Consider the following 12676-nt stretch of genomic DNA (forward strand, 5'->3'; position numbering starts at 1 on the left):
GTTTTAAATTAGATTAATTGTGCGTCTCTAATTCGAAGCCATATGTGGTTCTCTAGCCCTTGAGGTGCATTGAAACCTACTCCCTCTTCCTGTTTAGATTGATGTCTCATTCCTCCCCAGTCATCACTGACCAACGACATATTTAGATTTGCTTTGAAAGTTTATGCGCAAATGCAACAAAAATAATTATTTGTGGCCTGATTTGGAACAAAGCAAACAAACAGCAGCTCTTGAAATGCTCTTAATGTTCCATGAAATGCTTCTTGTGTTTGTGTGTGTGTGTGTGTGTGTGTGTGTGTGTGTGTGTGTGTGTGTGTGTGTGCAAACATTCATTGTGAAGTCTTATGTTCTGTACCATGTGAGTCAAATTTAAAGGACACGCAAACGCCAGATGTGCATTCAGTCAAAAAGGTTAAAACTCTGTAACCTCAACAGATGTCCGAGGTAAAGGGACGCTGCTCCCCATTTCTCCCCCTCTCTCTTTCTCGTTTCCTTTTTTCATCTTTTTCTCTCTCCTTCTGTGTCACACACACACTTCTCCTGCCTAGTGAAAGACTACAAGTGTGAGTGATGTGTGTTTATAGTGTTTCAGAGCATTGTGGGTTGCTGTGTGTAATGGGTTTCTTTTCTTCTCCGCTCCTTGGCCTATTCTTTGTCTTCCATGCGTAAAATTGGTACTCAGATTAACACACACACACACACACACACACACACACACACACACACAGACACACACACACACACACACACACACACACACAAACACAGACTTTTTATCTTGATTGTTTCCTGTAGATAAATACAAGAGGGTGTCCAGAATCCAACCGCTTGATGTGTTTGTGATAGTTTGAAGCTTTGTATTTTTTCGTGATAGAACTTTAAATCCCTGTGTGTGTCTGTGTGTGTGTGTGTGTGTCCGTGTCCACAGACAAGCATAAAGGAAGGGTTGTTGCTGAAACAGACAAGTTCGTTCCAGAGGTGGAAAAAGCGCTACTTCAAATTGAGAGGACGAACGCTCTACTACGCCAAAGATGCCAAGGTAGGACCACTAACAGCTTCTCTCACACACACACACACGCACACACACACAGGCTGACATATGGGCAGATTAACCAGGTCATCAAGTCTTCTCTATTAATGAGTGAATCTATGAATGAATCTATATTTCATGTGGAACAGTGGTGTTAATATTGATCTTCAGTCTCTCAGAGTGATCCTGCATTAGTGTCTAGATGCAGGATGGAGGCGCTCACACAAAACAGCTAATGCACTTCCTGACAAGGGGTGTGTGGAAGAAAACAAGTCGTGATCCTCGAGACAAACCATCCTGGAATCACCACGCTGATGGGAAATCGATACTTTGATATTAAAAAAAACAACTGCATTTTATTGAGGCGATTATATTTTCATGTTTCGTTGCTTGCGGACAGATTTTGCTGACAGACCGGAGCAGAGGCTGATGCTGCTAAGTCAACATGAGCAGCAGCCACTCAGTGTGAATATAATGGCTACAAACTTAATATTGTTGTAGTACAAGACACACACACACACAGATTCAGCATTTTGCTATTTTCGTTTATTATTGCCTTCAGTTTTATTTGGGTTTAAGCCCCTATTTACAGAATCGCAATACATACTTCACTACTAATACATCAGCGACTACAGTAAATATTGCTGTGATATCATATCAGGAGGTCTCTGGTCACCCCCAACCCTGTTCCTGACCCCTTTAACCCTTTAAGATCCTTTATTTCAGTGGTTCTCATTCCTGGGTCTCGGGTACCCAAACACCACTCTTCCCACGCCTGATTAGATACATACAGTATGTGTAGCCAGGCAAGATCTGAGTGGCACCAAGTCCTGACAAAGTGCTAATCAGCTGTGGGAAGATCAGCATTGAAGTATTGGAGGACCAGGATTGAGCACCGCTTGAAACCCCTTGAGTTGATCTGCCTTTACCTCTTCACTTTAACTCTTCTTCTTTGATATCTCTTTACCCTTTGAACTCTAACCCTGACCTGGCCTGTGTGTGTGCGGCGCACTAGTCTGGCAGTGCGGTGGCGCGCTGGCAGGAGCGGGCGCTGCGCAGAGTGTCCAGAAGTCGCGTGTGCTGGCGAGTGCTCTCCGTGTGCTGGACGGGCGCACGGCACTCACCCCCGCCACTGGGCGCCAGCGGATCTGAGGAGGGCCTAGTGAGAATCCGGGTCAGCACAGCACAGCCAGGGGCCGGCAACTAGCCCGCAACAGCTCCGTCCTCACCCCCCTTACCTCTCAGTGTTATCGCTGCATTCTCGTCATATGGGGACATATGAGGACAGACTGATTAGAAACATGAAAATACAATGACTCAATAAATTCACTTAAAACTTCCATGCTAATAAGGCTATAAATAGAGCAAATGATAGTATCCTATTCGTTACTTCCATTTATACGGCTTTCTCTACATGTTTGCCTTAATCATAGTACAGAATAAAATGGCAGCATACTTTGTGGGCAAACACATCAATAAGACTGACAGGAGTGAACACTTTGAGGTTCTGAACTTGATTATCACCATATGACATGAATGCACTGAATGTCATAGATACTATCTTAGGTTGGGCTTAAGGAAACAGCAGTAAGTGCAGGCTTGGATCTGCTTCCACATCGTTTTCCCCAACGCTGCGTGCTGGTTGTACTTTGTATTTGCGAGTCCCTACATGTCCATGCTGACAGAATTAAGACATTGAATAAAGTGACACAATATCTGTCTTGATTACGTGTTATGGTCAGCTTGTAATTGGCTCTGCTGTTATGAATAAGAATCCTTTCTGCCATGGCCAACTGCGACATCAGCCTGTTTAGATAAGTGCTGGCCTCTCGCCCGGCCTCCTGCACACTGGTCCGCACCGGTGTCCCTGAGTTGGCCTGGGTGGCTGTGCTGTCCTGTGCTTTAAAGAAGCCTGACCTCCTCATTGATCCAACAGGAACGTTGCATCTCAGCACCCAGAACCTCCTCTTCCTTTCCTCTCCTCTCCTCTTCATCCTGATGTCACAGCTGCTACCTTTGGCATTTTTTGCAGCCTGTCGAAGGTATTTGAAGCCAGAAAGAACCTAGGTATGATTTGATATTATGGTACATTATATTATTCTACAACCAATCAGCCATGTGTAGACAGAGAGGATAAGGAGGGGACAGGAGTGAGGAAGTGGAGGAGGCGGCTGAGATGCTGCTACTGAGCTCTGCTCTGGATCTATGGGTAACAGAGCGTCTGGACTCTTGCCTTTGTCCACCATTCACTGTCAGCTTTCATTATAGTGTCCCTCAGGAAAAATAAGTCTGTGTGCCAACACTTTCACAAGTGTGTGCAGTGGGTTGGTGGTGTGTGTGGTGAGTGAGAGAGAGACTGGGAAAAACACACACGCGCACACACACACACACAAACACACACACACACACACACGTGATGCAGTGACAGAGCAGCCAAGAGCGTTGCAATGTTGTGGTGGCAGTAGTGGGGGGGGGGGGGGGGGGGGGGGGGGGGGGGGGGTTTGCATGGCACTCACACTCTCTCAGGCCCCCTTGGCTGCCTCTGCCCACACACACACAAACAGACACACACACAAACACACACACACACACACACACACACACACACATGCGGACACACTGCAAGGCACAAGTGCTAAGACACATGCTGCGACTGCACACACACGCACAACATGCTGCGACTGCACACACGCACACGCACGCGCACACGCACATGGCTGGCGTAAGAGCTGGCCAGTGTCCATCTCCAGCCAGGCCCGGGGAAAGCATCATTAACTGGGCATCCCCTCTGACAGCTGCAACAGCTCTCGCCTCTCCCCCTGACAACACACACACACACACACACACACACATACACACACACACACACACACAGGGCATTCCTTTGACCGCACTGCTTTTTGGCCTGCAGCCCTTTAAGAGCTCAGCTGCGTGCTTTACACTGATGTCACCATCAGACCTCTGTTAGGAGATCATGTTCCGTGTTGCAATCTCTGGATCTCATCTCTGTCTGTCTGCTGGCTATAAAGAGTAGATTTGGCTCCAGCACGTTATAGAAATTCAATAAAAAATATATTAACATTAAGTGCCATGTCATTCTCTATTTTCATTAAAGTCAAAACGAAGGAAACATCAATTTTAAGCCGCACTGGAGTGGAAGTTTGCAGTGTTAATGTGTTGTGGTGAAGCGAATTTCCTGGCAGCGCAATAAACTGAGTCATTGTATCTTCAAGAGGCCAATACAAATTGAACTCGTAGCTCTTGACCAAAAACCCGGCCTGGGGGATCCGGGTTTCCGCCACGCTTTCTTACTGGCAGCAGCTTCTTACCTGCTTGGCACTGACTTTATGAGGCAATAGTGGTGAGAGCTTCATTTCTTTATCTCTGTATTTATTGTTCAGCCTATCGTAAAAAGGAACGGTCTATCAAAATGCTCCACAGTCTAATCTCCTCCAGGATATGATTGGATCAGGACCAACTCCAGTCCACATCAGATGTTTCCTTTATTTTGTCTCTGCAGTCCATCTCCGCTCTCTCATGCTGGATAAGTGACGGTGGATCAGACAGTAGCTTTAAATCCTCTGATCCTTTACCTGTCCATTCTAGGTCCGCTTTACTCTTTAAGATTCTCTCACAGCCAATCGCTCCTCCCTCCATTCGCTATATGCAAGTTAGAATAAGCGAAATTCCACCTTTGTATTAAATTCCTTCCCTCCTCCCCCTCTCTCTCCCCCTGCATCTGCATCTCCGCTCCTCTCCGTCTCTCTGCAGTCCCTTATCTTTGACGAGGTGGACCTATCAGATGCCAGCGTTGCCGAGTCCAGCACGAAGAACGTCAACAACAGCTTCACAGTGAGTACCCTTTGGGGTCCTTCCATGTCACTCACACATGCAGAGAGAGAGAGAGACTTGGTTTGCTGCCCTGCTCAAAGGTACCGTTCATTGATTGTTGAGTAGAGTTTGCTGTCAGGGAGACTTAAGCTTGGTCCTATGATTGATTCCTATAAGGTGATTTACCATATGAGGCCACAGTGTGATGGTAACTGTGTATCAGGCAAGTTTAGACCAAAATTCCTCCTTCAGGTCCTCGTATTCCCATTCACGTTGCTTGCATTCGCACAACTTCTTCTTCAAGTACCCTGGAGGTTGAGGAAATGAGTGCAAGTGACGTTCATGGTGTAATAGCAATGCAACGTCAATTCCAGAGCCCAAACAAACAAACTTCCCCTGCAGTGGCGTCTTGATTCTTGTTTCTTTTTCTTCTCGGCGATGTTTGGAATCATGTCGCTAAATGTCACAAGATCGTTTTGTTTCACCGGGTAATAAACAAGCTAAACGTTATTATATACAAATGCCAGCTGTCCGACAGAGGAAGTTTGCGTTCGACCGATCAGCAATGTTCAGCCTCAGAGCTCCCACATGAAGTAGGTGAGAAACATGCTTCAGGTTCCAACACAAAAATATGGCAAAAGCAGTTTTGTGAGTTCCTGAAGGTTCCTAAGAAATTCCTGCAGTGTGAGAGTTCCTGTTGAGTCCTGTTCATTCATTCTCAAATGTGTTTGCTGTCAAGTCAAATAGAGCAATAATAATGGCTTGTGGCATTTGAACACATTTTTTAAAATACACAAAGAGAATTTTCAAGAGCTACCAAACACAGATCAATGCAGACATGATTGGATGTTGTTCACCCAAGACACCCTAACCCCCTTCCCCCTTTTCAACACCCCCTAAAAGTCAATCAAATTTGCAGGCTGCACACATGTCACTGGTGTGGCTTCACTCAAAACAACGAGGATACAAACAATGAGCAGATCTGGATATCAGTTTGTCGGCAAAGGGTTCCTTGGTCCCACAGCAGTGAACAGCTGTGTGGTAAAGTGAAACTGAAACAGCGTGTGCAGTTTCCACCGTTAATGATTAATTCCGCTGTTTATGATTAATCGCGTTGACAAAAATGCATACACACCCACTTGGATGATTCACCCAGTATATTCTACTCCTACAAAATGCTAATCCTAGTTATATTTAGATCATATTCTGCTAAGTGAACACTTTCCCCCAGCACATGTCTGATTGTTTTTGTTACCCGCTTCTCCTCGCACATGGATGGCGAAACAATAAACTGGTGTTGCTATGAACGGATTCCTGCCCTGGAAAGAACGAGCCGCTGAACGAAACGAGCAACGTGTGGGAGGTGGAAGGTGATAGACACAAGTCTCATCAGAAGCGAGGATGCAAACAGACAGTGGAAGAGCAAGCGGGGGCTCGTCCTTTCTATAAATGTCCGTCCTCTCCTCTGGTGTTGCTATAATAAGACGCAAGGAGGAGGAGGTGGGCAGAAGAACAGAGCCCAGAGGAGAGCGTGAGGCTATTTTGAGAAACGCCTTGCAGTGCTTGAACGAGCGATGCCTGGGACTGCCTGACTGCTGCCACATTCGTTAATGAGATTACATGTGCCTGCTGCATGTGTGTGTTGTTGTGGGTGCACATCTGCGCGTTTGTGTGTGTGTGTGTATGTGTCGCAGGGGTTATGCTCATGCTGTGTTTCCATGTTTAAGCTGTGGAGCCGAGCATGACCTGCCCTTATAAGTAGCATCCTAGTCAAATGATGAAAGGAAGAGGGGAGAGGGGATTGTCGAAGCAGGAAAAAGAGGAAAGGGGGGTGCGGGGATAAAGTGAGGACAGAGAAAGAGAGAAAGAGGGATGTAAGGACAAGAATGATTGACAGGGAATGAGTCCAGAGCATTTTACAGGCAAAGGATGTAGGAAGGGGGGGGAATCACAGCTCAGTAGAGCAAGAAGAGGAAATCCTAGAATGATGTCACGCCATGACTGCACACATATTCCCTGGGGAAAGAGAGAGAGGGAGAAGGGGAGCGGAGGGGAGGGCAACAGGCACGAGCCGGGGACATGGGAGAGGAAAGAAGGAAGCAGCAAGGGAGTAATTGACAGGATGTGAATGCTGGGAGACAGGACTGACGTACAAATCAAAGGTAATACAGCGTGATAGTTATGTGCGCAACCTACGATTTTTCCTCCAATGCGCATCGACCCAGACACTCTCACACCGACAGGGGGAGACCGTTTGTCATGAGCCCGTGTGGTCGTGACTGAGCGAGAGAAGGGGGAGAGAAAGAGAGGGGAAAGAGAGAGAGACCACTGCAGAGGAGGTATCGTAGAGCTCTGCTGCGACTGCACAGTTTGCGTGTCTGTTTGTCCGTCTCTTTCGTCTGTCTGGCTTCCTGTCTGCCTGTTTATCCATCTGTCTGGCACTCGTCACCTTGGCATTAGTGATGCTGGCATCCTCCTTGCAGGTTGGTGCTGTGTTGTGATGGTTTGACTGAGCGGTTGACCCATGACAATGCGAAGGCAGTGAGCAATTTGTCCTCATCATGCTTGAGCTCTGCTAATGTCCCCACTTGTGTGTTTATGTGCATGCATATGTCGTCACTGTGCACCAGTGGTTTCTCAAAGTGAGGTGCAGGGACTCTTTGGGGGTCCTTTTAGGGGGGCAAATGGGACCAGAAAGGTTTAAGTTTAATTTCACAAGTAAAAAATGATAGTAGTGCTCGAGTGACATTCCTATAATCTAATGTGGAATTGATTTTAATAACAATACAGCTGCATAAGAAATATAATTTATGTGGCCATAATACCTGTGTTTGTGTTTCTCCATGGAGGAGGTTATGTTGTTGCCTCAGTTTGTGTGCGTGTGTCAAAATGTACAGTGGTGGGTCTAAGGAACATTGTGAGATCCAGATCCTTGCTTTTGAGTTTTGGGATTTTTCTTTACATATTTTCACACCATAGACACCCATTCAGACTGCTTGTTCTGTGTTATTAAGGTTACCACTAGATGGTGGCACAGACTAAGGGTTGTACTGCCCGTCTACAAAGCAAAATACTCGCTACCATTGGATCGACATCACTAAGATCTGAATCTAATGATCAGAAATGCATTGTCAGATCGGAGGTACAAAGTATTGATCCAGGCAGAGGAGGGTGTCTTGTAGCAGGGTGTCACAGAGTCAGATTATAAAAGTTAAGTGTTGAGCAAGTTAAGGAGGAATACTTGGCCTTGAGGGAGGTTTGCATTTTTTCTCATGGGCTATGTGACATGTGTTGTTGCCACTACATGTGGGTTGAGTGTGTGTGGCCATGTGTGCCTGTTCCTGCTCTGTGTTTGTCTGTGAGCGTGTGAGCGTGTATGCTCAGCATACTCTGAGTCACCAGCAAGGGGAGCCTATGTGAATATGTGATGAAGCAGCCTAACACGTTGAGGGCGAGGCACATTGAAGCCCACGTGAGGAAGAACTGAGCCCAACCCCAAACACTTAAATCATTACAGACTGCAGGGATACGCCGCCTCTCTCTGTCTCTCTCTCTCTCTCTCTCTCTCTCTCTCTCTCTCTCTCTCTCATTTTCTCTTATTGGATTGGCTGGGCTATTACTGTCAAGTCCCTTAAATTAATGTAAGGGGAATTCTGATTGGCTTTGAATTGTGCACTGGCATCAGCACTGTGGTTTATGATGCAGTTAATATCAAGTGTTTTTCTAAAAATCATAGTAACAAACTGAGAGTGTGGCTCGCATGTGTGTGTGTGTGTGTGTGTGTGTGTGACTTTGCATGCAATAGACACAGGCAGTGAGCAGAGGCAACAGTTCCGCTCCAGCTCTTGTACTATTGTGCTACAAGTCTGACTGGACAATGAAGACGTACACACACACACACACACACACACACACACACACACACACACACACACACACACACACACACACACACACACACACACACACACACACACACAACTTTATCATCTGATATATGCTGTTCTGAAGGTCAATCATCAAGAGAGGTTTTCCACACTTGAGGGATGCCGACAGCTATTTTTGGAAACAGCCATTGCTGTTTCCCCTGGCAACGAATCTTATCACTAGCCAGATACACACGCGCGCGAAGACACATGCACACGCACGTACACACGCACACACATACAGCAGTGCACCAGCAGCTAGGCAATGATGATGTATGTCCAAAGGGATCAGTTAACACATGCATATACACACTCAGGGGTGCCCATGTGAAAGGACACACACACACACACACACACACACACACACACACACACACACACACACGCGCACACACACACAGAGTTTCTTATGATTCTTGGAGGAAATGTGTATTGTGATTAATGGCTGCAGAGAAAGAAAGGGACAAAGAGAGATTTACTCATGCTGGAAGACTGTAAATACAGCAGTTGATTGATTCGGAGTCATGTACTCTGCGCCCTCACACAAGCACGCACACACACACACAGACACACACACACACTGAACGGAGCGTCACAGTCTCCAGTTACATAATAAGGGAGGAAGAATGCTAATGTGAGCGGCTTTAATATGAAGAAGGGGCAAGGAAAGGAAACTATCAATGTAGTCACTCTTTTTGTTCCCTCTCTGAGACAGACACACACACACACACACACACACCACACACACACACACACACACACACACATAGAGATCAATAGATTTCCTTTACATCCTTTTGTTCCTGGATATGCATTTCAAGCATAATAAGATATTGATTAGACTTGTTTGGAGTGATTGATTGTAAGAGCGATGTGGTGGTGGAGCCTCAGTGTGTTCTTTGCTCACATTCCTGCCACGCTTCAAATCTGTCATTTCCACATGTTCCAACACTTTATCACAATACACAACACCAATACAAGCAATGGCAGCAATGGGAAACAAAGACATTGTTTTCTGTGTTTCATTAGTATGCTGATGTTGGACTCGAGGTGAAAAGACGTAGAGGAACAAAATGCATATTTCATAAAGAGAATTGCTGACCAATCAGAGATGATTGTTCCATGGTTTGCTAAGTCCACAATTCCAGGACCTTTCTGTGTGGATTCACGCGGATTAAATCCATTTGGTGTGGCATTTGTCCGTCTCTACTGCATGTTCATAGAGAATGTGTGGATGGACAGATGTCACAGTGTTAATTTAAGAGGTTAATTAGAATTTAAATCCGACAATAGCTGGCAATCATCAGAAATGCGAAGAATTTGTTTCTTCAGTATGTGTCAGTTTTCCAAAAATGTATTCAGGTTCCATCCCCATCCCTGCTTTCTGTTTGGCTGTTTGAATATTTTCCAATATAACATAATAAAACAGCAGGAATCCGATCGGCTCCATAAACACCACGGCCCAGTTACTCACTCACCTTGTGCCGCCCTGTAAGTGCTGCACTCTCCCCCCGAAGTTATCAGTGGAATTGCTAGAATGCTGGAGTAAAGTGGCAGCATGAGTTTCATAATTCAATCAGCCATACCTGAGATGCCACAGGCTGCGACGCAGGGACAATCACACACAGGCAGTGTGATGCTGGAAGCATTACATCACAGTGAGACGGAGCATTCGTCCAAGATTCACTCAATTATTGTCAAATATTTCGGTGTTAGTTATTATCCATTATCCATTACAACATATTGCTTTTGAAGAAATTTGCATGTATGCACAATTACAAAACTGGCCCGCAGAGGAACAAATCACTGAGGCTTTAATGTTCCCACTTTTCCTGCAAATTTCTGGCATCCATCCTTATTTTGAACCTTATTGCATCATATTGTTCTCATACTGAAGTTAGTTTCTTAACTGAGAGGCTTCATCCAAGCCTGGAACAGTCCCAGACCATTATCCCTCCCCCGAGGCACTATGCATTCGGGGTAGGAGCGTCCTCCTGGTACCCGCCAAAGCCAGATTCATCCATCAGACTGCCAGATAGTGAAGCGAGATTCATCAGTCCAGAGAACGCATTTCCACTCCAAGCACAGCTCACAGTGACCTGAGGCTTGTGTGCAGCTGCTCGGCCACAGAAACCCACGTGACAAAGCTACAGAGGCTGTCGTTGTCGTGCCTCCAGTGTCAGTTTGGAATTGTGTAACAAGTAATTCAACAGAGGTCAACAATTTTTTATAACCTGCACCTCCGCACTTCTGAGCTGTTGTTGCTTGCAGAGGCTTTTCACTTTAGAATAAGCACTTGCAGCTGACTGGGTGGTAAAAGGTGGCGTCCTATGACAGTTTCACATTTGAAGTCGCTGAGCTCTTCTTCTAATGTTTGTCTATGGAGATTGCCTGGCTAGATACTCGGTTGTTATGCACCTGCGATGGACGAAGCTCACACACCTGAACTCAATAACGAGGAGGGGTGTCCACATATAGCTCCGTTAGAAAGTGTTGGAGGGTGTGAGGGCTTTGAATACCCCTCAGATAAGTGTGTGTGAGCTAGACAGCAGCTGCTTCTAGCTGGATGGGTCAATACAAGTCTGCAGGATGAGCAGACTGTGAAACTTCACATCTATCCAATTATCACCAAATAGGGTGTAATTCTGAAAGTCTGGGTTTAAATAAAGACATGAGAAATTGAGAAACTGTGGCGTACACAATGAGGACACCATTAAATACCTCTGTGGCATTCATTCCTCTGAGAATATTAGATATTTTCCTCATAAAATGATTGGATTAGATACTTTATTGATCCCTTGTTGGAAAAGAGTAGAAGTAGTGATTCAGAGATGATGAACAGTTTTTCTTAACAACATTGAAAACAGCAATGAGTCATTCACAGTTTGGGTTCATGACGTCTGCAAAGCTGTGAAAGCATTATACATGGTAGGACACCATGGGGAAGTGTGACTACTACACTTCTAGGACAGTGGAGGATAGATGAGACAAAAGGTTGAGACTGAGGTTTCTCAACCTTTCTGGCAGAAAAGGACATTATTATGTTTTGGGGAATTGTGGCCAAACAGAACAAAAGCCAAAACATGCATAAATCAATACCACATTGGCTTTCAAAGTAGTAAAGATGTGTGTTTTGGAAAGGACATATCTATTGGAGATGCGGCGTCGTGACCTGAAGATGACGTGATCAATCTCAGAAATGTTGATCGAGTGAAGCAATTTTTAGTTCTGAAATTCCTCCTTCGGTGGATGTTGTTGCTGCTAAAAGAGTTTCCAAGCAGAGATTTGGTTTGCATATTATAATTGTGACTTTGGTGAAGATTAAACCAAATTTGAGGAGAACTTAATGGGGAAATCCAGGTAATTTCATAGAGTTTATGATACTGTATTTAAAACATGTTCCCCTTTGAGTCACATTGTGTTGACACTGTAATTAATCCCAAATATCTGAAAGAAGCATCAGTAGTACCCTTAATACTTCATAAATATTGATTTGCGTTATTGCTGTGTGAGTGTGTGTGCGTGTGTCTGTGTGTTGCTCTCTCATTGAAGTGCATTGAAAGGACATAATTGCGCAATGAGATACAAAGAAAGACAGAGAGAAAGGATGAGGGAGCCTAAATAAGTGATGGAGTGTCGAAACAATGGTGTACTTCTGTAGGGTTATCTACAGGGAGACTCTCTCTCTTTCTCTCTCTCTCTCACACACACACAGACACAAGAAGGCAAGAGAGGGGGGGCAGGTGGGGGGAAAGAGACTCTTAGCCTGTCAGCACATATCTGCCTCAAAGCGGCACAGGGAGCAAAGGGGACAGGGTGGGAGAAAAAAAACAGAGCTGGAAAAGGTGTAAAGGGAAGAGTGCGCTAGAGTTAATGAGCTAGAGAGAGA

The 12676-nt window shown here is 45.4% G+C and overlaps 1 protein-coding gene across 2 annotated transcripts in view; it reads left to right on the forward strand.

Moving 5' to 3' along the window:
* The window catches only part of dgkh (diacylglycerol kinase, eta), a 48294-nt gene that overhangs the window by 8832 nt on the left and 26786 nt on the right, over positions 1–12676 (forward strand). For both annotated transcript variants that reach the window (XM_076156972.1, XM_076156961.1), the window contains 2 exons: positions 929–1039; positions 4802–4882. In XM_076156972.1, the coding sequence (XP_076013087.1) occupies positions 929–1039; positions 4802–4882 (192 nt within the window). The remainder of the gene's footprint in view (positions 1–928; positions 1040–4801; positions 4883–12676) is intronic.

This window comes from Genypterus blacodes, unplaced genomic scaffold (genome assembly GCF_046128005.1).
Source record: "Genypterus blacodes isolate CSIRO-AG114 ecotype Tasmania unplaced genomic scaffold, CSIRO-AGI_Gbla_v1 ptg000008l_1, whole genome shotgun sequence".
In the NCBI taxonomy this organism is placed as follows: Eukaryota; Metazoa; Chordata; class Actinopteri; order Ophidiiformes; family Ophidiidae; genus Genypterus; species Genypterus blacodes.